Source organism: Anolis carolinensis, chromosome 5, assembly GCF_035594765.1.
Source record: "Anolis carolinensis isolate JA03-04 chromosome 5, rAnoCar3.1.pri, whole genome shotgun sequence".
Lineage (NCBI taxonomy): Eukaryota > Metazoa > Chordata > Lepidosauria > Squamata > Dactyloidae > Anolis > Anolis carolinensis.
In genome coordinates this window covers 55,216,454-55,239,798 of record NC_085845.1, presented here as the reverse complement: position 1 = coordinate 55,239,798, position 23,345 = coordinate 55,216,454, and the positions used below count along the sequence as shown (strand labels likewise).

Below are 23,345 nucleotides of genomic sequence, written 5' to 3'. Positions count from 1 at the left end.
CTCAGACAACTCTAGGACTCCTTAAGATTTTAAGAACTTTCAAGCAACCTTAAAAATAGCAAAGCAATAATATTTTAAATTGGGAAAACACTGTTTTTATAATAAAAGTAATACATTAAATTAAGTTTCTTTGTTTTGGATTACTATATTTCAATATTAATATCAAGTCAATACAGAGTTGACGGTATGTCACAGTATTAGGCCTATTTCTAATAGTGACTCTCAGGCCCCTTCTACACTACCATATAAAATCAGGATTATCTGCCTTTCACTGGATTATATGGCAGTGCAGGCTCATATAATCCCGTTCAAAGCAAATAACGTCGACTATCTGCTTTGATAAACTGGATTGTATGATAGTGTAGAAGGGGCCTCAGAAACCGGCATGTATCAATTTCTATTGGTGCTGGCCAACTAAGGCCACTTCCACACAGCTGAATAAAATCCTACATTAACTTGCTTTAAACTGGGTTCTATGGCAGTGTGGACTCCAACAATCCAGTTCAAAGCATATGTTGTGGGATTTCCTGCCTTGGATATTCTGGGTTATATGGCTCTTTGGAGTGAGAGAATTGGCCGTCTACAAGGACGTTGCCCAGGGGACGCTCGGATGTTCTGATGTTTTACCATCCTTGTGGGAGGCTTCTCTCATGTCCCCGCATGGAGCTGGAGCTGACAGAGGGAGCTCATCCGAGCTCTCCCCGGGTGGGATTCGAACCTGGCAGCTTTCAGGTCAGCAACCCAACCTTCAAGTCACGAGGCTTTTATCCCCTTGGCCATCGGAGGCTCCTGTCTACTGTGATACCCAGATGGGGAAGAGGGGAAAGAAAACGCAGAAGTGATAGAGGCGCATGCGCCCCTTAGAGCGAGGAACAGGAAGGCACCCGCCGGCGCGCGCCCTGCTATTCGAAAGGCATTTGGGCCGGACGTGACGTCGACGGAGCACGCGTGTTGTTGCAGTGAGCGGATCTCGTGCGGCATGGAGGAGGCGGAGGAGGAGGGCAAGAAGGAGGAGGAGGAGGAGGCCTCTGAGGCTTTTGGTGGCTCAAAAGTGGCGGAGCAGCTGAGGGCGCTGAGTGTGGCTGCCGAGGGAGCCGTTCGGGAGGGGGGAGGGGAAAAGGCCGCACCGCCGCCGGACTGCGGCCTTATAGGGGTTCCCTCTGACCCTCTGCCAGAATGCGGCCTCATAGGGCTTCTCTCCGGCCCTCCGCCAGAATGCGGCCCCATAGGGATTCCTTCAACCCCTCCGCCAGAATGCGGCCCCATAGGGATTCCCTCCGGCCCACAAGAGCTTCCTGAGGGAGCCGGCGCTTCCCTTGATGGAGAGAGTCTGCCTGCAGTGGAAGAGGGGGCCCCGCCACTCGGAAAGGGCCCTTCTTTCTCTCAATCGGAGGAGACGGAGCGAAGGGTTGGCCTCGAGGAGGGAGCGGAGCTGGCTTCTGGCCCCAAAGGAGAGGGAGAAAGCCTTGCACCAGGTCCCAGGAGTCCCTCTCAGCCTCAGCTGGATGTGAATGGCGGGTCGGATCAGTCCACAGTCATGGAAATCAGTGGCAGTGCTTCTTCCGAATCCGAAAGGTGGGTTGCATCTCCTCAAGTTTCTCCCTGAAAGGCCTGTTTCTCTTCGCTTCCTCTAGATCTTACAACAAATTTATCACTTATGTCATAGAATCATACACACCACAAGGACCATCCAGTCCAACTCTATTACCAAGTAGGAATACACAATACAAGCACTCCCAGCATATGGCCATCCGGCCTCTGTTTCAAAACCTCCAAAGAAAAAGGTGTCAGCACACTATGAGGCAGTGTATTGCACTGTCAAGCTGCATTTAACCATAGAAGCATAGAGTTGGAAGAGACTGCATGGGCCATGCAGTCCAACCTCATTTTCCCATGCAGGAAAAGCACAATCGAAACACCCCCGACAAATGGTCATCCAGCCTGCGTTTAAAGCCTCCAAAGAATGAGTTTCCACCAGTAAAGAAGCTTATACAAACCTGAAAATCATGGTTTTGTTTTTTAAACTAATACTTTCACTTAGAGCAGTGGTTCTCAACCCCAGATGTTTTGGCCTTCTACTCCCAGAAATACTTACTTACTTACTTAGGTAATCCCTCGTAGCTCCTTGGTGTCTTGGGGGTGGGTTCTTAGGTGGCTGAAGAGACCTATTCTTGACTCGCATATTCTCCCGCAGTGAGGACATTGGTTTCCAGGTGGAAGGCGGTCCCGGTCGGGGTTAGCTTAACATGCCTTCCTCTTGGCACGTTTCTCCCTTAAGCCCTCCGTTCGTGCCTCTTCGAACTCCGCAGCACTGCTGGTCACAGCTGACCTCCAATTGGAGCGCTCAAGGGCCAGGGCTTCCCAGTTCTCAGTGTCTATGCCACAGTTTTTAAGGTTGGCTTTGAGCCCATCTTTAAATCTCTTTTCCTGCCCACCAAACATTCCGTTTCCCATTCTTGAGTTCGGAGTAGAGTAACTGCTTTGGGAGACGGTGATCGGGCATTCGGACAACGTGGCCAGTCCAGCGGAGTTTATTGGCGGAGGAGCATCGCTTCAATGCTGGTGGTCTTTGCTTCTTCCAGCACGCTGACATTTGTCCGCCTGTCTTCCCAAGAGATTTTCAGGATTTTCCTGAGGCAACGCTGATGGAAACGCTCCAGGAGTTTGGTGTGACATCTGTAGACAGTCCACGTTTCGCAGACTTAGAGCAGGGTTGGGAGGGCAATGGCTTTGTAAACAAGCACCTTGTTATCTTTACGGATGTCCCGGTCATCAAACACTCTCTGCTAAACTGGTTCGGATTTCTGGGAGTTGTAGGCCAAAACACCTGGGGATCAACAGGTAAGACAGATTTCTGTCAACCAAAATCAACCCCATCCTTCACATAACAATTCTTTATGGGCCAGATGGTATCAGGGCATGTACACATTCTCTGATATCATTGAGTTTCTAGAAAATGTGTATTGGGTGCAGTTTTTTTTTCTTATTCAACATCTTGGCCAAAGATCCAGCAGCCTATTTCCAGCTCTTCTAGATGGGGATAATGGAGAAGAAAAAATAACATACTGTGAGGAAATGCTTACAAATGCCTACTGGGAATGCCACAATCTCATAGCATCATATAATAATAGAGTTGGAAGAGACCACATGGGCCATCTAGTCCAACTCCCTGCTATGCAGGAAAAGCACAAAGTAATCCCTGACAGGTGGTCATTCAGCTTGTGTTTAAAAGTTTCCAAAGAAGGAGCTTTTACCACAATCCGAGGCAGAGAGTTCCACAGTTCTTCCTAATGTTCAGGTTGAATCTTCTTTCCCTTAATTTGCACTCGTTGTTCCGAGTCCCAGGGCCCTTCCACACAGCCAAATAACCCAGAATATCAAGGCAGAAAAACCCACAAGACCTGCTTTGAACCGAGTTATCTGAGTCCACACTGTCATATATTCTAGTTCAAAGCAGATAATGTGGAATTTTGTTCAGCTGTGTGGAAGGAGCCCTAGTTTCCAGGGTAGCAGAGAACAAGTCTGCTTCCTCTTCCTTATGACAACATTTCACATATTTATACATAGCTGTCATGTCTCCTCTCAACCTTCTCTTCTGCAAGCTAAACATACCTAGCTCTTTATGGTCTCCTGACCTTTTATCTTGCAACATGTGTCAAACCCAAGTCCCGCAGGTCAAATTCGTTCCACTATGTCATTTTATGTGCCTGTCTAGATGCTGAACTCCAACTCTTATATTCTTCATTAGACATAATAACTAAAGCTAATGGGAGTTGTTCCCCAGTAACATCTGGAAGGCTCACTTTGTTCTGTTTAGTCAGAATAGTGCGGTTTGGATTTAGATGCAAGGCTTGTGGATATGATTTAACCATGTCCTTTAACTTTTTATCAACGTCAGAGCCACAAGTGTTTTTGGGTTGCAATTTTTTGTTATCCCTAGTCCTCATGGCGGATAATCAGAAGTGATGGGCATTGTTGTTCAATAGCATCTTGGCAAAAACGAAACAGCACCAACCACTTTGTAAAGAAAATATAATTGGCTCTCTGTATCCAGTGGCCCTTTGAAGGAAACCATAATACTGGTGTGGCCAGGCCCGTAGCCAGGATTTTGGTTCGGGGGGGGGGGGGTGGCGGCTGGGATTTTGGTTCCGGTGAGCTGAGTCTGCGTGAGAGAGGATCTACCCTAGCAAATCTTTTGTATCATTATCCCAATACCCTCGTGCATATGGGATATATTGTGCATGGTGATCAGATCATGATATGAATAAACATAATAGTTTAAATAATAAATATAAGGCCTTCTCGTGGACCACCCTGAGAATTTCGGGCCCCTCAAGCCCCCCCCCCCCCCCCCCCCCCCGGCTACATGCCTGGGTGTGGCCCTTAATGAAAATCAGTTTGATGCCTCTGTCTTAATGTTCACCCTTGTCTTGGAGCCCCTGGTAGTGCAATTGGTTAAACCCGTGTGCCGGCAGGACTGCTTACTGAAAGGTCGGCGGTTCAAATCCAGGGTGTGGGGTGAGCTCCCATCTGTAAGCTCCAGCTTCCCATGCGAGGGCATGAGAAAAGCCTCCTATAACATGGTAAAACATCTGGGCATCCTGGCCAATTCTCTCACACCAGAAGTGACTTGCACTTTCTCAAGTCGCTCCTGACACGCACACACACAAAAACCCCTGTCTTATAATAAGGAAATTCTTTCTAATGTTCAGGTGGAATCTCCCTTTCTGTAATTCGAATCCATTGAGTCATCATGCATGGTAGTGTTTTGCCTTTTGCCTGGTATGTCTTCCGTGAGACAAGAATAATGCTAAAAAACTTTTTCTGCAGCATCTCTGTGATGCTTTTTTGCACAGCCAAACATTACTTGCTGGGGATACAAACATACTGGCCACAGATGAATGCTCTAGTAGGAATCCCTTCTCTTTAGAGTCTTAAACAAGGATAAAGCTTTAATAAGCCTTGAGAAGCCTCAAAAAGAGCAAATTAACTTCTCTCATTGCTTCAAAGGTTATCTTACTGTTTAACAAATTGGGTGCTTTCAAAGTCTCTTGCTCATTATTAAACTTTTCTAAGGCTCAGAGTTTCAAGAAGCACTGCTTTCCAACCAAAGCTTGGAACCAAGATGAAGGTATGTTCCTACAGTCATGCAATATACCTCCAAAGTTGGGACTTTTTGTTTTGGTGGCAACCATAAATCTTAGCAGATTGCGATGAACAAATATTGGACTCTGTGCTTAATGTCATCACAGGGCTTTTATGGACACATCATTTTTTATTTTCATAAAAAATAAGGATTGTGGGAGAATATATGTTGATAAATAAAATTTCACTCTTGTTCAGTGATACCGATTCAGACAGTTCGTCTTCTGACTCCTCTTCTTCTTCCTGTCTTCCGATTCTGTCTGAAGATGATGATGATGATGATCAGCAAAATAAAAATGAAGATAACACTTGCAGTACTACCAAAAATGGTGAACTGCCTAAAGTAAGTATGTTTAAGAAACTTCTCTGAGCAGTTATGAGGCAAAATTAGCATTTCCTTGGACAAAAGGATGATTCCAACCTGTTCTCTGTCCAAATGGAAACAATAGGGCAGAGAGATACTCAACAGAGGAAGGAGGGTTGAAGTGAAAGGTACTTAGACCCTCTTGTGTGTGTTCTTTTTTGCAGATGCCTGCACCAAACACTTTCAATTATTTTTCTTTAGGTTTTAAAATTTGGCTAAAAAAGCAGTATGTGCCAACACTCTCTAGTATTTGAAAGGGAAAATTGGTGAATAGAAGACTAACTCTGCTGCAAGCTCTGGATTAGAATACCTTGTCTCCTACCCATCACATTCATTTTTGTCCTCCACCACACTAAAATAGAACCTCTTGTTTTCCTTTGTTTCTTATGAGTGTTTTCCATTATTTTCTTACTAGAACAATAAGTGTTTGTAAAAATAATAATTATTATTATTTTATTAATTGCCCGTCTCTTCTGTTGGCTTGAGGTGGGGTGCAACGAAGTAAAAACATATGAACATAAAATACACAGATCAAAAACACTCCAAAATCAGGGTGCAGAATTACCATATAGCAGCAATAGACTGTAAATCAAAACTCATGATTGAAAGTTGCCTGGATAGGCCTGCTGAAAGAGATGCGTCTTCAATTGGGTCTTCAATTCCGACAGCTTGTTTTAGCTATCAAATCTCTTTATAACTTTATAACTCTTCTTGCATTTGAAATGGCCCATTGACAACAATTTCCTAAGGGACTATATTACTTATGGAATTGCAAGGGCTTTGACGATACATTTATTTCAGTACAACCTATTTCTTCCATTCCCCTGTTGAGTTTTTTTTTTTTTTTGTGGGGGGAGTTGTCTTAATGTCAGCCAGTGCCCAACTCCCACTTTCATGCTTACATCAGACATGCAACCCTCTCAGCTCTGGGTTCAAGTGATAGGAGACTGCTGTGCACGTGCAGTGTTTTGACAACTCTACCAATCTTGTATCGTGATTTCTCTTGAGCAAAGTACAGATCACAATGCTTACAGTTAATACTGGATGTGATTTGACCAGTAGGTTTTAGGTCTGAGAGTACATACATTTCACTGAAACAAATAAAAATTGATTATTTATAGTTAATTTAGGTGACAGTTCATCATTATTATCTAGCAGGAATCCCTTTGCATCGAAGATTTGAAAATAATTCTTCCTGAATCTGTTGAACTGATGCCTATTGGGAAGGTTTCCAGCATCATTGGACATTTAGGTAAGCATGTGATAAACATTTCATTTAAATTTTAATGAAAACATTTACTGATTATTAAGTAAATCCATACTCTTTCTATTTTTTTTTTTGCTGATTTCCTTTTTAAAATAGCTTATGTTTTTAGCATGGACATTGGAAAGTTGGTTTGCTGTTTTGCAGGTAAAATTGCTCTGTTCTGTTGTCACTTGTATTCTATAATTGAAGCATTGAATTTCTTCTCCCCTTTCATTTCTTCCACAATCATGGAATCATGGTTAGTCTTTTTTTAAAGACCTGATGGTCCCCTGATTTACATTATAATTTTGCTCCAGGAAATATGTTTATCCTAAAACAAGACTTCTCGGCATATGCCTATTTAATTTGATAGTGGGAATGCTATCCTGGGGAGATGCAACAACTACTGTGAAGCACATGTTCCCTACCTAACTTAGAAGGAAGCCATTAACTTAGAAGAAACTAAATAAAAAAGGCTGATGAATAAGTGCAAGTGAAGTTATTCTTATGATGTACCCTTTACTTTTGAGATTGCAGTAACCTGAATCCGATGCGAAGCATTTCAGTAGTTAAAAAAACAATTATTGGCCTTCCATTAATTTTAATATTCTGCTTGTCTTGATCTAGCTATCCACATTTTACTTTCACTGCTTTGTCCTACTTTCTTTTTTCTATATAATTTTAATTGAAAATATATGAAGGGTGGGAAGGGCTACAAGAGTGAATATAGAACAAGGCATTTTAAATGTCTTATCAGTGGTTCTTGACATGTGGGTCCCCAGATGTTTTGGCCTTCCAACTCCCAGAAATCCTAACAGTTGGCTGGGATTTCTAGTAGTTGTAGGCCAAAACACCTGGGGACCCACAGGTTGAGAACCACTGTCTTACATCTTTGTCTTCTAATGTTATCTAATACAAAAAAGGTTTCTATCATGTTAAAAAAGAAAAGAGAAAAAGAGCATTTATTTTCTAATCTAAAACAGAAGGATAGAAAGTGGGTGTACAGTGTTTTGAAACAAAGGAGATAGAAAAGCTGAGAAATGGAAAATACAAAACCTTAACTAACACTTCCTAGCCTGTCTGTGCTGTCTTCTTCATAATCAAAAAATCTATTTTTTTTTGTCCTAAAACTTCTAATCTCTGTTAGATTATCTTTTCAGGCTCCTTTGAATATCATTGGGATTCCTGTTATTCTTGTCACAAACTTATCTATTTTTTATTTTCTTGTTATTCCTATATCCCCGTACTACAAATTTTTCCTTAATGCTATAGAAAACCCAATATTTTCATTTTCTTTTCTTATTTTAAATAGTCAATAAAGTCATTCTTTTTTAAAATTGGAAGGATCTGTTGATGGTATAAGTCTAGTCAGTTTGTCCATCTCTGTCATGTCCAATGTTTTTCTAATCCATTAATCTTGGGTGGGAATTTGTTCTTGCTTCCAATAGTAAGCATAAACAATCCTTGCTGCAGTTGCCATGTATAGAAAGAGTATCAGATTTTTTTTAGAAGTGTTGAATTTATAAATCCCGACAGAAAGTATTCTGGCTCTAGTGGTACTTTAATTTTTAAGATGTCTTCAGTGTTCTTATGGATTATAATCCAATTATTTTTAGCTTTAGGGCATGTAAAAAGTTCCTTCCTTTTATGAAATTTCCAACAAATATTTTTACATTTTGGTTCCATCTTTTCTAATCTTTTTGGTATCATGTACCATCTATGCATCATCTTGTAAAAATTAAAGTTTTTCATATATTAAGTATCCATGCCATTCATATCTTAAATCATGCCTTTCTAATGTCAATAATCTTTTGTTATTTAGAGTTATCAATTTGTTTATCAAAACTAGAGCTGCAACTTTGTTGTATAGCTTAAAGTTTGGTAGAGCTATACCCTATCTGTTTTTGGCATCTTGCAATGATTTCATCTTAATTCATGTTTTTTTGCCTTTCCAAATGAATTTTCTAATTATTTTAGGTATCAGCTATCATTTAATATTATTGGTATTGTTTGGAAAAGAAACATCATTTTTAGGGAGAACATTTGTTTTAATTCTAGATATTCTTCCCAACAAAGAAAGTTCTAGCGGAGACTATCGTTTTGAATCTTTTCATATTCCATTCCATGTTTTTTCATTGTTGTTTTTATATAGGTCCAGATTTTTCCTAGTCATGTAGATTCCCAGATACTTGACTATTGACAATCTCAATACATGTCCTTTCCTTCAAGATTCTGTGGTCCTTCTGCTGGATATTATTAATCATTGTTTTTGCTTTCTATTTGATAATTGTAAGTCCAGCCACTTTTCCTATGCGTAATTCTTGGCCTTCTGTTAATTTTAACGTTATTATTGTCTTGATCTATCTGCCCGCTTTTCACTTTCTCTGCTTAGTCCTCCTTTCCTGTGATGGATAAGCGCTCCAGTCTGCTTTTTTTCTGGTCATGTACTTTGGGCCTTTTGAATGTCTATCAGCAGTGGTTGTTGGCAGTTGCTTGATCTTTTTACACCAGTGAGTTAATAAGTCCAACTGAGAACAATGTTGGTGTCTGGGTTGTTTTGCATTTTCTGGGCTGTTGGTGTGTACCTCATGTGATAAGTCTTCTAGGCAATTGAAATGAGGAAACCGAGCACCTACATTTGATGGTGCATGATACTCAAGTAAATACGGTATGTTTCTTCTTGTTGGTGCCTTCAAGATGTTTTTGGCTTATGGTGCTCTAAGGCAGAAATCATGGGGTTTTCCTGGCAAGTTTTATTCAGGTGTGGGGATTGTCATCGCCTCCCACTGGTGCTGAGAGATTGTGGTTTGTCCAAGGTGACTCAGTGGGTTTCCATGACAGAACTGGGATCCAAATTCTGGTCTCCAGAGGCATAGCCCACAATCAAACTACTGCACCATGCGGGCTCAGATGCATAAAATAGATACAGAATACACAAGATGTGATTCATTGTTTTATAGACCAGGCCCATACCATTAAGCCTAAAATGGAACTGATGGTTGCTATGTAATCCTAGTTAAAAATAGGACACATTTGTAGTACAAATATGAGCAATATGTCATACAAAGAAATCTTGTAGCACTTTCAAACTAATGGAGAAAGATTTTTGTAGCATCTATTTCTTGCATCTAATGAAGTAGACTTGTCTATGAAACGTGTGTATGCTGCAAAATTTTCTCTCGGTCTCAATAATGTTACAAAATTCCTTTATTATGCTGATAATATACTAACACAGCTTTATCTTTAGATAATATTGGTAAGAGCTCCACTCAGCTAAACCTTAATTCAGTATAATTAGTAAAGAAACAGACTTTATTTAGGGATTAAATTCTGCCAAATACTATTTGGTTACTTAATGGAAAGTGAGTGCTAGTTATATTTTTAGAACAGATAAGTTGGTGGTATACAATATATTGTACCTGCTGTGAAAAAAATACTTTAAATTGTATGTAAAAAAAAACAAGGACAATATTTGAATATCAGGGTAGACTTTCTGATGCTTGCAGTCATTAGAGAAAGCTTTCTTCAGTTCTATCATTTGCTTATAGTGCCACCCTCCCACCTTTTTTGAGTAAAATTTATTAAACACAGTACAACTGTGTACAACTGCTCTTAAATACAGTTAGTTTGAAAGAGCAAGACCATTACGAGATGCTTGCTGTCAGTCTCTTGGCTTACTATGTAATTTGGCTCCTGTCAAACATATTGCAAGATATTGTCTGACTCAATTTATGCAACTCTGCTCATGATGAGGTCTGGTTGTATTATCGGCACTGCGTGGAAGTTTTGTAAAGGAGTATATAGAGGTGAATATTTAATTTGACATTACATTGCCTCGGGATAGATTACCTCCTTCAGGAAATGAATTTCTTTTAATTAATGTTGCAAACAGTGCTTGCTTCCCCAACAAGTGAATATTAGATTTTTGCTGGATGGATAACTGGAAGTAATTTACATTTTTTATTAATTGATCCTCAGTTCACCTGTACTTTTTAAAAGAAGTAATTTTATGAAGTGTTGCATGCTTCAGGGGTCTAAATGAGAGTATGTTTGTCAGAACAGTATGCAATTTGTAGGCAAGATGGTTTACAGTTTAGTTTGGTATTATTCACCATTAATTGCATTACTGCATTCATGTGTAGTGTGACATGTCATAATAGTGGGGATAATGTGCTTTCCTTTAAGCTTTTCAATTCTATCATCCCAGTCAGTGTTATCCTTAATGGAGAGTTTTAGCAATCTTATATATATCTGTGAACATTTGCAAAAGCTAACTGCCATCTGAGGAAGTAATAAAGCTTTCTAATTTGTAATCATAAACCATAATAAAGCAATAATAGTAAGCGTGGTGGGTATTCTAATAATATTTTCCCAGAAACTGATCAGAGAGTGAGATGCAATCTTTGAAAAAAAATAAGAATTATATTCCTTGTAATAAAGCATGAAATTTGGCATGAGTGTGCTTGCTAAGTATTAAACAGTATTCATATTCTCAAGCATTGTTTATTTGGTGTGAGAAAGCAATATCAGTTATTTTTGAAATGGTGGCTGTGTACAAGTATGGGTGGTGGGCCATAGTATTTGGGAAGGACACTGGCAGGGTTTGGGCTACATGTTCATGGAGCTCGCTGTAACCGCAGTGTCAGTGGAAAAGAGTGACTTGCTGGCTCCTTAGCACTGGGAACTGTAGCCTGTTTGTGAAGGCTGGAGGCTGTCTGTGTGAACAGACACCTGTGCCACATACACACATAACGGGTTTTCACTTTTATTATAGATATAGATATAGATAGTGCTATACATAATTATACAGTCATTCAAAACATTTTCCATTGGTGACACATGTTTACATCATTTCCCCCTCTTTCTCCCTCCCTCCCCTCTCCTCCCCGGGAACAGTTCACTAATTTTGCTGTACTTATTATGAATGTTCGATCATGAGGATAATCATATTTAATTCCTTGTATTTATCTTTTCACCTTATTCTAAAAACAAAACCTCTCAGTTTTGTTTCCCAGGTCTGTCTGATTTGGCCCTTCCTGCAGTAACTTTTCCTTTTGCTAGGGTAGTCTTGGAGGACATAGCTAAATATTTATACCAAGTTTTTGTATTCCATTTCTTTTGGTCCTTCCAGCCTAGGGCGACTGAGGCTTAAATTGCATCTAAAATATGTTTTATTCCCTCCTATTCTTTAGATCCCCCTTCACCCTCAATTTTCTAGAGAAAAAATTGTGTTGTGTTCCAATCTATTTTTATCCCTAATAGCTCCTCCATTTCCTTCTTAATTATTTTATGGTATTTTTTCACAATCCCACCACATGTGGGTGTATGTTGCGGTTTTCCCGCAGTTGTGCCAACATTGTTTTGGGGAGGTTCTCCTTATGTTAGTGAATTGCACGGGAGTTCCATTTCCACTGGAAATTTAGTGGTCAGACTGTGTGCAGTAACCCTCCACCTATTTTGGGTTTTCCAAGTCTGCAGTGCCCCTGTCCAATTTCAATTAGCTTCATTTTGGCCATTGAAGGTTTCTGTCCACTTTTAGTGGTAAGCTGCTCTTCTTCCTCTCCAAGAAGAACCAGCAGCTGCTTATCACCTCCCATTAGGGAGATGTCAAATGTTTCCATTCTGAAAATGCCTGTCTTGCTTTCAGGGAACCCAGGAGCAAGCATTTCATGCTAAAATAGACTGGGTAATAATAACAATATTGTATCTATACATGGTTTTACTGTATGTATCGGTAAGTGTGTACGTTTTGTATGTCTCACATGTTTTGATATGGTCAAAATTGACTAATCAATAAAGAGTTGTTGTTGTTATTGTTATTATTAGACTGGGTAGCCTTAACTTTCTTTGCTAGGAGCAGAAGAAAACCTGCTGCTTTGCATCTCCTTTCTCCTAGCAAAGGAAGCATGATTATTGCCTCTTTGAAAACTGCCTGCCCACCTTTCTTCCAGGGGTCTTGGAAGCTGTTTACCCAGCCAGTATACCTAAGTGTCTTTGCTTTGCAAGCAAAGGGTTTTTGAAAATTGGCAGATGTGTTTTCCCCTCCCCCCTGTCAGTTAGAGCATTTTTTTATTTTGTGTGGGAGATGGACTGGAGTATTTGTGGGCAGGGTATTGAATGTATTATGCAGAATCGACTTATGTTATGACAGTTATCAGTGATGGTTTGCTTCCTTGTGTAAAAAAAGAAAACAAATGTTATTAATTACCGTATTTTTCGGTTTAAAAGACGCACCTGATGATAAGACGCACCTAGACCCACACGTTCTTGTGAAATGCCTCCAGCTTCCTCCGCCGGTCCGGGAGTAGCGCGTCTTCCCCGCTGGCGGGCGCTTGCGGGGCGGGCATTTTCCCCGCCGAGGCCGCCGGCTGCTGTGGGGGCCGGTGGTTCATGCCTAGCCCTTCCTCCTCCTCCTCCTCCTCCGCTGGCTTCCTGGCGATGGCGGCTGCTCGGCCTCGAGGGGGGGAGGAGGAGAAGGCAGGCGCAGCGGCGGCGGCGACAAGCGAGGGGCACCTCTCGCCGCCAGCGCCTCCTGCGGGGCCTACTCTGAAAAATCCAGGTGGCGGCTCAGTCCCGGCCTGGCCTCTTCTGCCTCGGAGGGAAGGGAGGGAGGCGAAGGCGAGAGAGAGCGAGAGAGGCCCACCCTCAGCAGCCAGGGGGGGAGGAGGAGGAGGAGGACGGCCCCTTCCCCCCGCTCGCTCTCAGTTCCCAGAACCTTCTTCATATTGCGTTTATAAGACGCACTGACTTTTCCCCTCTATTTTGGGGGGGGGGAAAAAGTGCGTCTTATAAAACGAAAAATACGGTACATGCTTCCATTAGTTATCTGTAGATTGGTGTCAGAGTTGAAAATTGTTGTGGTAAACTGGTTCCTCAAAATAGGTTTTTTATCTTCCTTTTGAAAAAAATACAAAACTTTTTGAGCATTGCGATATTTTCATTCTAGTAATTGTTGAGTCCCAGAAAGGAATGCCCCCTGTGAACGAAGATACTGTGCTTTTCAGAGGTGACCATCATTCAATAGGAAAGGTGAGCAAAATCATGTGGCTATTATGTAGGCTTCTTTCTTTGTGGTCTAGACATGATAGTTTTCTACATACTTTTGGTTATTATTTGCTGCATTAATTGGAGGGAGGCAAACTTAATTTAAGATGTAGAAATGTGAGTATCATAAAGCCATCATCCCCCTATATATTGTATAGGAAAAATCTTTGGGCAACACCAAAAAAATGCAAAAGATCAAAACAGATCAAAGGAAGAACCGTAACGTTAATACAGGTTACTAGAGAAAAATTCTTACATGGCGATAGAAGGTTAAACTTAAGATTAGTCCTGTTTAAAGTAAACTCCTTCGAAATCTGAGTTGCTGTGAGTTTTCCAGGCTGTATGGCCATGTTTCAGAAGCATTCTCTCCTGACATTTTGCCCACATCTATGGCAGGCATTGTCAGAGGTTGTGAGGTCTGAAATCTAATTGATTTCCTTTGAAATCAACTAGATTTAAAGTCCTTGCAATTCATATGTCTGTTCTGGGTAGGACTGACATTGAATTTAGCCTACAGAGAACAAGGTTAGAGTTCATATGGACATTTTAGGTTGTAGATGTTTCATCATTTGTTGCTGTTGTCAGTATTACTAGTATTGATAGCTGTAATAGATCCCATGATTGTTATGTTGTTTTCTAGCTTGCAGATGACATGATTAAGTCCTGTGTTGAATAATCTTTTTTAAAATCAGTTTTAATCCCTCTTGATCATTTAAAGCTTAAGCAGTAGGCCATTGCTTTTCTTTAAAAATAGTACATTTCAGTTTTGGATGTTGACATTCATCACTGGTGGGCCATATATTCTGTGTAGCTTGCCATTCGGTAAATTTTATACCAAAGCTTTTTACAGGAGAGCTAGCTAGTACATACTTCAGGGGCTAAGTATTTGACTTCCTTGTTTGGTGTTTAGTTTTGCTTGTTTATTAAGCTCTAAATCTCTGTCAGTAAAGTATTTTTAAAAATACAGAGGAGACCTGCTTTCACTTTATTTTCACAAAATGATGAGGAAGAAGGCTTTAGTTCCAGGCAACATAGGGTTCCTTTATTCTAAAATTCAGTCTGGTCTTTGGAACCATGCCCTCTCTGAGTGATGTATAAATGTTCTTCTCTCTAATAGCAGGATATAAGTCCTTACCTAAATGAATAAAAATATTTACTGCTGAATGGTCCTTAAGGCATTTCTTAACAATGAAGGCAACGCCTGTAAAATTTCACCTGGGTGTAAGACAGAATCCTGACTGTAGAATGCAGAGAATACCGGATGATAGTTATGTGCTAGTGTCATTCAGATTTCAGATTTCAAAATTGTAGGAATGTGGAGATCTAGTTTTTCTGTACCCCAAAATGGTATGGGATCACATATGTATTCATGTAATAGGTGAATTAGGAATCCTTTGTTTTTAATACATCAAAAGTAGTATTTACCATGAGTCAAAATTTGGATGGGAAAGATCTACAATGGGGAAAAAAAGTATTTAGTCAGATACCAATTGTACAATTTCTCCCACTTAAAAAGATGAGAGAGGCCTGTAATTGACATCATAGGTAGACCTTAACTATGAGAGACAACATGAGAAAACACATCCAGAAAATCACATTGTCTGATTTTTCACGAATTTATTTGCAAATTATGGTGGAAAATAAGTATTTGGTCACCAACAAACAAGCAAGATTTCTGGGTCTCACAGACCTGTAACTTCTTCTTGAAGAGGCTCCTCTGTCCTCCACTCGTTACCTGTAGTAATGGCACCTATTTCAACTTGTTATTAGTCTAAAAGACCCCTGTCCACAACCTCAAGCAGTCACACTCCAAACTCCACTATGGTTTAGACCAAAGAGCTGTCATAGGACACCAGAAACAAAATTGTAGCCCTGCACCAGACTGGGAAGACTGAATCTGCAATAGGCAAGCAGCTTGATATGAAAAAATCAAAGGTGAGAGCAATAATTAGAAAATGGAAGAGATACAAGACCACTGATAATCTCCCTTGATCTGGGGCTCCACACAAGATCTCACCCCGTGGGGTCAAAATGATCACAAGAACGGTGAGCAAAAATCCCAGAACCACACGGGGGAACCTAGTGAGTGACCTGCAGAGAGCTGGGACCAACGGCACAAAGGCTACCACACTACACCACCAGGGACTCAGATCCTGCAGTGCCAGACGTGTCCCCCTGCTTAAGCCAGTACATGTCCAGGGCTGACTGAAGTTTGCTAGAGAGCATTTGGATGATCCAGAAGAGTATTGGGAGAATGTCATATGGTCAGATGAAGCCAAAGTAGAACTGTTTGGCAGAAACACAACTTGTGTTTGGAGGGGAAAGAATGCAAAGTTGCATCCAAAGAACACCCTACCTACTGTGAAGCATGGGGGTGGCAACATCATGCTTTGGAGCTGTTTCTCTGCAAAGGGACCAGAGCGACTGATCCGTATGCATGAAAGAATGAATGGAGCCATGTATCATGAGATTTGGAGTACAAACCTTCCATCAGCAAGGGCACTGAAGATGAAACGTGGCTGGGTCTTTCAGCATGACAGTGATCCCAAGCACACCGCCAGGGCAAAGAAGCATTTCAAGGTCCTTGAGTGGCCTAGCCAGTATCCAGATCTCAGTCCTATAGAAAGCCTTTGGAGGGAGTTGAAAGTCTGTGTTGTCCAGTGACAGCCCCAAAACATCACTGCTCTTGAGGAGATCTGCATGGAGGAATGGGCCAACTTACCAGCAACAGTGTGTGCCAACCTTGTGAGGACTTACAGAAAATGTTTGACCTCTGTCATTGCCAATAAAGGATATATAACAAAGTACTGAGATGAACATTTGTTATTGACCAAATACTTATTTTCCACCATAATTTGCAAATAAATTCATGAAAAATCAGATTATGTGATTTTATGAATGTGTTTTCTCATGTTGTCTCTCATAGTTGAGGTCTACCTATGATGTCAATTACAGGCCTCTCTCATCTTTTTAAGTGGGAGAACTTGTACAATTGGTATCTGACTTTCCCCCCCCCCCCACTGTAGATGAATATATGTGACACAATCTAAGGTCTGTAATTACATTGTTTTACATTTAATAAATTGATAAGTCTGGGCCCTAAAGGCATTTGATACTGTGTCATTTTGGAAACTAAACACAGTCAGGCCTGCTTAGTACTTAGTACTTAGCTGCCAATGAATACCAGATACTGTATACTGTATTTCAGAGGAAGAAACTGGCAAAACCACGTTTGTGTGCCGACATGAAGGAACATACACATAAGTAAATGAACTCTGCTTGTAAATGTATTTTTTTAAAATCTTTTTTGTTAGCATTTTTTCTTATTTAGGGTTTAAAAAAGTTTGTGCCCTTTAAAATCCTTCCTGAAGTACTGAATACTGAATTTGAAGATATTTTTCAAAGCTTGAAGGACATATTTTATTGCCTTTTATGTTAGGTTCTTCTGTTAACCTGTTTGCCTTCCCAGTGGGGTGTTATTTTTTAGTGTGGCCTGTAGTTATAGAACTTGTTCTGTTTCTTAAATCTATAACATTGATTGTCTTGCAGATCTTTGAGGTATTTGGCCCTGTGTCTCATCCATTTTATGTGCTACAGTTTAACAATCCTGAACATATTGAAGCTAAAGGTATTAAGGTACATGATGCTGTGTACTTTGCTCCATCGGTTGAGAGCTTCACTCAGTATATATTTCCAGAAAAATTAAAGCAGTAAGTTCATACTCTAAAAAATGTGTTTTCCCCTGAAAACCTCAACTTTCTAAGATTTAGAGCCCTCTTGCTTAAAAAGCTGTCTTTAATATGCTGTATGATGTCAATACTATCCATTAGTGTTCTTACACTCTCGTATGTAAGCAGAAGTTTCCATTTGGAAAACTATCTATCCTTGAAGTTTCTTGATTTGTTTTGCTTTAAATTTCCTCATCTTAGTTGTGATTTTGGTATGGAGTAATAGTTTTTCATATTCTCTGTGTCTCACACATTTAAGCCTTGTGTATTCTCTTAACATAATTTGCATGTTCTTCCTTAGATTGAAATGATTTCAGTAAGAACTTTATATTAAATCTTCTCTTCCTAATGCAGTTTGAAATAAAGAAACCTAACCCAGTCTTGTTAAATAAAAAATATCTCATTTGACAAATGAGTTCGAAATGGCAAACTGTTTTCTGAAAACATCTAGTCTATCTTCCCTTGTGCTATTCCATATACTCTTTCTTAGTTTGCACAAAATCTATAAGTTTTAACACAGATTCAACTCTTCAGATATGTTATGTCACACACAGAACCAGTGTTGCTTAGCATTCATATAATGCATTCTAAGCATTGGAATCTTTGCCAAACACTATTGCACCAGTCCTGTAAGTTTTATCAGTATTTTTTTTGTATTGAATATGGGGGCCCTAGGCTGAAAGATCAGTGATTTATCTAGTTCCTCTGCTACATTTGTCATCAAGATAAGATTTGAACTGTTGACATCTAGGTCATGCTACTGGCAATTGTGGAACAAAATTTGATTTTCTCTTAACATTGAGGTAACCTCCCTCTTAGAAGAAAAATTTGAAAACTGCTAGCTGTTCTCCATGCTTTTTCTTCACCTATAACAGTGGGAATCATAAAAAAAACAGTCAAATGTGTTACTAGAAATTTGTAAAGTTCTTGGGTTTCTGTTCCCATGATGTTCAGGCTTTGACTACTGTTTGGGCTTTATAGTTGATCACTTTTGGAGACTACTAAATGAGCAACAATAACTTGTGTGTAGCTAATATCCATCCTTTGGTGAGTTTCTTTTTGTTGTACCTTTTAGAGAGAAAGGATCTGATGCATCATGGAAGAATGATGAAGAGCCACCTCCTGAAGTAAGTAACATTCTTTATGTGATGAATTTATTCTTTAGTGTGTATAAGTAGTTCCACTTTAACCTGCATTTGAGTTATGTTTGAGTAGTTCTGTATGTCAAGAAAAACCACTTAACATGTTTTGTTACATTTTAATGTCAGAAAATGAAGTACCTTCCCTAGAGAAACTTGCTATGTTATTTATCTGAATGATAATTTGCAGCTAACCTCTTCATTTATGAAGACTAGCACGTATAGATAGTTCATTTATGAAGACTAGCACGTCTTTGGCCACTACACTGTCATATAAAATCCAGATTATCTGCTTTGAACTGGATTATATGGCATCTTAGAAGGGGCACATCTTTGGTTCTTTTCAAGATATGGTTTTCAAGAAATAGCTTCTTTTTAAGATTCCATGTTTCAGGGCTGTTTTGAGTACCTCACAATTTCCATTGGAAATTTGGTGGGTCACAGACTGCATGCAGTTACGAAATCCCCTATTTATGGATTCCCAGTGCTTTCCCATTCCTCCTCTTCATTTCAATCAACCTTATTCTGGCCACTGAAGGTTGCCACCAAATTTGGTGGTAAGCTGCTCTTTATGCTGCAGAATGGAAGACATACAGAATGCAGAGCCAACAGTTATGTATCATATTCTTTAAGTATGAAAATGACAAATGTTTCCTTTTAAAAAATGTCTGGGCACCCAGAAGCAATCATTTCCTCCTGTTAAAAGATAATGTGTAGCCATACTTTGCTGGGAGTAGAAGAAAAGTTTCAGCTTGAATCTCTTCCTTCTTTGAGCAAAGGAAGCATGATTGATGCCTCTTTAAAATGTCTTGCTTCTTTTCAGGAGTCCTGGGAACAGTTTACCCAGCTATTATTCCCAAGTGCCTTTGCAAAGTGTTTTGGAAAGCTGTTTGTTCCCCTTCTGGCATTTGTGGGGAGGGGGGGGATGGGTGTGGCCTGCCAGCTTTTGGAAGGGTTTTTTGATATTCTGCTGTGATAGATTAGGGAAATATACAGTATGGGGGATTTATTTTCTATAGGGCCTCCATTCCTTCAGTATGATGTTGGATTTCGCCAATATTCCAAAACCTCACCGGCATAATTTGAACTTCCATTAATGCTTGTTTCCTTTCTCTGATAGTTGGTAAAATATAAATATTGTTATTTTTATGAGTTCCTGGGGCTTTTTTTAAACTTTAAGTGTTCTAATACAGGTTTTAGACTATAGTGATGATGAAAAAGAGAGAACAGCAAAGCAACAGAAGAAATCTCAGAATTTAAAAAGAAAGAAATTCAAATCACAACAAAATAATGGTAAGTAGCTGGTAACAGTAAGAGTTGGTCTCACAGACCAGGGGAAATTGCACAAAAACAGCAATTGTACCTTGGGATTATTATATTAATGGAATATCAGTTTACATCAAGTGCAATAAAATGAATGTTTATGCTGTAATAGATATTTGTAGATGTCACAAGACTTGTTAGTATCATTGAATGGGTGACTGGTATTTTAAAAATGAAAATATCCTTATGGGCTTCCACTTTCAAGATTTGAAGATAATATTTGAACTGCAAAGTGTGCTTTATACTAAGATAACTCATATTTCAGGACAGGAAGTAAATGCCAGGAAAGTGTATGGGGTTTATTATTATTTTTTAAAACATTACAGATAATGCTGAACCAGAATGGAAAAGTATATAAAAACTCAGGGCAGGCATTGGCAGAGATCCCCCTCCCTCCAGAAGCATGAGGATCAATTTACCATATGTTTGTCTCTTCTCTGACTATTTCATAACCAGTGGAGACCTTCTTTTCAATAGGAAGTGGCCTTCAAATTTACCCTCAAGCTCATTTGGTGGGAACAAGGGAAAGGGCCTTTGCGGTAACTACTCCCAGACTCTGGAACTCCCTTCCTATAGAGATCAGGATGGTCCCATCCTTGCTTGCTTTTCAAGGGCAGGTTAAAACATACCTCTGCCATCAGGGCAGCCTGCTAGGGATGGTGTGAATGGGATTTGGGAGATTGTGTATTTTTTAAAATGTAAATAATATTTGATTGTACTTTTAATTTTTATGTTCATGTTTACATGTTTTTGCTTTGTTTTTAATTTGTATTGTGTCATGTGCGTTGCATCCCTATATCAGAAGGAAGGCAGAATAAAAATAAAGTAAATAAATAAAATAAATACTTCCCAGGCCATCTCCTATTGGAAAAAAGCCCTCCCCTGTGTCTACAGCAGTCTGAGGTGTCCCCTAAGGCATCGTCAGGGTACAACAGGATGCACTTTATGGCAATAAATTTGAGGAAATTTTTAGTTTTGAGTTGTGGTCCCCAACCTCTGAATACTGTCCATCTACATCTTGAATCATTTGTTTCCTTTCTGTAGTACATTTATAATATGTTTGCATCTAACAACCTGTTCGGCTCACATACAAGCAACAAAAAAAAATATTGTTGGATGTAAGAATTACAGCCTTGGACTGTTTAATTCGGTCTTCCAGGATTTCTCACTGATTATTTTTCCTGTGTCAGTAAGTTAAGGGGTAAAGATAAAATGAGATTGAGGAGATGGCAAGTCCAGGCAGTCCCCAGGTTATGAACAAGATAGGTTCTTAAGTTTGTTCTTAAGTTGAATTTGTATGTAAGCTATTAACTCCAGCCAAATATATACATATATTTAGCTTTGGATAGCATAAGGAAGAGTTTAACAGCCCTGTGATGTTTGTTTTGCTGACTGTGCCCCTGTTCAGAAGATTTCACCTCACTTTCTTCCCTGTGACAATTGGATTTTGAAAATTTTGGGTTGTCATGGAAACAAAGATTGGTGATAAAAGCATCAGCAGAGACAACTTCTCCGCATGGCAACTCTTACAGAAGTGACTTTCCCTTCATAGGGGTAGATTTCTCTCACTTCCTGTGGTCTGATTCCCGTTTGTAACTAGGGTATTGTGCGCAAGTTGGATTCTTATAACCCAGGGACTGCCTGTTCATGGCAAGGTTGAAAGTAGTGGAGCTCCAATTTATTATATCCATCAAAACTTATTAGCCCCATCATTGGAAGCAGTGCACTTGTTTTCACAAAATTCAGTACAACCAATCTGTTATTTTCCTACTCGTTCTATAGATAAGAATGGAATTGATTACCAGCCCAGACAACGTTATTATCCAGATTGGAGGGAACCTCATTCTACTTTTTCAAGAGGACGATACCCACATCCTTCTGCATCTCCACGTTTTTTTAGACATCAGGGAAGCACTCCACAACAATATTATTCTAACTATGCTGAACCTTCAGCGTTTCATCAGCAGCAGAGGCCAGATAATTCAAGAAGACATCAGTTTTCCTTTCCTCCCCCTTCATTTGCGGCAAATTTTGCACCCTCACCTAGACCTGCAACATGGGGGTGGCCTCCAGGATATACTCAAAATACATATGATCCTTTGTTGTCACTACTCTCTCTGCCCCCACCACCTCCACCCCCACTACCTCCCCCATCGGCTCCTGTCAACAGCATAAATCCTCCTTAAACTGAACTGTCCTTTAATCTTTTCAATGGTCTTTGAAAATGTCAGATTTCCTACTTAAATTCTGTATATGTTGCATTTTCTCGAGTTTCATGTTTTTTTGGGGGATGGGGGAAGGATAGTTTATGTTGTGTACAAAAATGTAAACCTTAAAGTAATTTTATAATAAAATTAAAATCTTATTTTGAGAACAGGAAATACTGGAATAGGGCAGTTTTTCTTTACTGAAATTTTGTAATCCAAATTCTTGGATATATATTATTTTTAATAAATCTCTACCTTATTTCTACACTGTCAGATTTACGTTGATATACAGAAGTCTTTTGCATAAATAATGTTTTTATATTTGTATAACCAAACCTAGCATTTATAAACAAGAGTCAATGCAGAATTTTGAAATTCCAGATCAAATGTTCAGGGTATCATTTTGTAATTCACTTACGGAAAGAAATGCCATTTCAAATCTATCCCATTTGAAGAATATGTGGTTATTTCTCCAATTTTAAATTTGTGGATTTAACTGTGCTTTCTTCAGCATCTAAACAGTGGTGTATAATGGCAGGATAGCCCACTTAACTTTAGGATTTGGGTCATTTTCTGAGTAGTTGGTGTAGGAAGCCATAATATGAATAAGTAGGTAAAGGGTAAAGGTTTTCCCCTGACGTTAAATCTAGTCGTGTCCGACTCTGGGGAGTTGGTGCTCATCTCCATTTCTAAGCCAAAGAGCCAGCTTCCTTAGACACCTCCTAGGTTATGTGGCCGGCATGACTGCATGGAGCGCCGTTACCTTCCCACCGAAGCATTACCTATTGATCTACTCGCATTTGCATGTTTTTGAACTGCTAGGTTGGCAGAAGCTGGGGCTAACAGCAGCAGATCACGCCGCTCCCCCGGATTTGAACCACCAACCTTTCAGTCAGCAAGTTCAGCAGCTCAGCGGTTTAATCCACTGTGCCACCAGGGGCTCCTTTTATGAATAAGTAGCTTGATTTTATGTGTGTGTGTCTATATACACACACACATACAGAAGCACCCTATCACTATTTACAATCTAGACTTTTCCCCCCTGGGATATTCAGTCTTTGTATTTTTAGGCCTGATGGAAAATGGGTTGTGGAACTCAGTCATCTGTTCTCAATGACAATTTTGTTCCAATTTGGTTTTCAATTCTTT

General features: G+C 39.8%; 1 protein-coding gene across 1 annotated transcript; it reads left to right on the top strand.

Annotated features, from left to right (window-relative positions):
- The first annotated feature begins 919 nt into the window (after positions 1 to 919).
- Positions 920 to 22,461, top strand: naf1 (nuclear assembly factor 1 ribonucleoprotein). Its single transcript, XM_062981340.1, has 8 exons — positions 920 to 1,575; positions 5,344 to 5,488; positions 6,668 to 6,761; positions 13,702 to 13,784; positions 17,349 to 17,509; positions 18,603 to 18,654; positions 19,860 to 19,959; positions 21,772 to 22,461. Exons 1-8 carry the CDS (start codon positions 980 to 982, stop codon positions 22,173 to 22,175), a joined length of 1,635 nt encoding a protein of 544 aa, XP_062837410.1. The 5' UTR covers positions 920 to 979; the 3' UTR covers positions 22,176 to 22,461.
- Positions 22,462 to 23,345: the final 884 nt, after the last annotated feature.

Coding starts and splice junctions, on each gene's coding strand:
- naf1 (XM_062981340.1), top strand. CDS start 980: ATGGAGGAGGCGGAGGAGGAGGGCAAGAAGGAGGAGGAGGAGGAGGCC. Junction 17,510..18,602: donor TTTCCAGAAAAATTAAAGCA/GTAAGTTCATAC, acceptor TGTACCTTTTAG/AGAGAAAGGATCTGATGCAT. Junction 19,960..21,771: donor CAAATCACAACAAAATAATG/GTAAGTAGCTGG, acceptor CTCGTTCTATAG/ATAAGAATGGAATTGATTAC.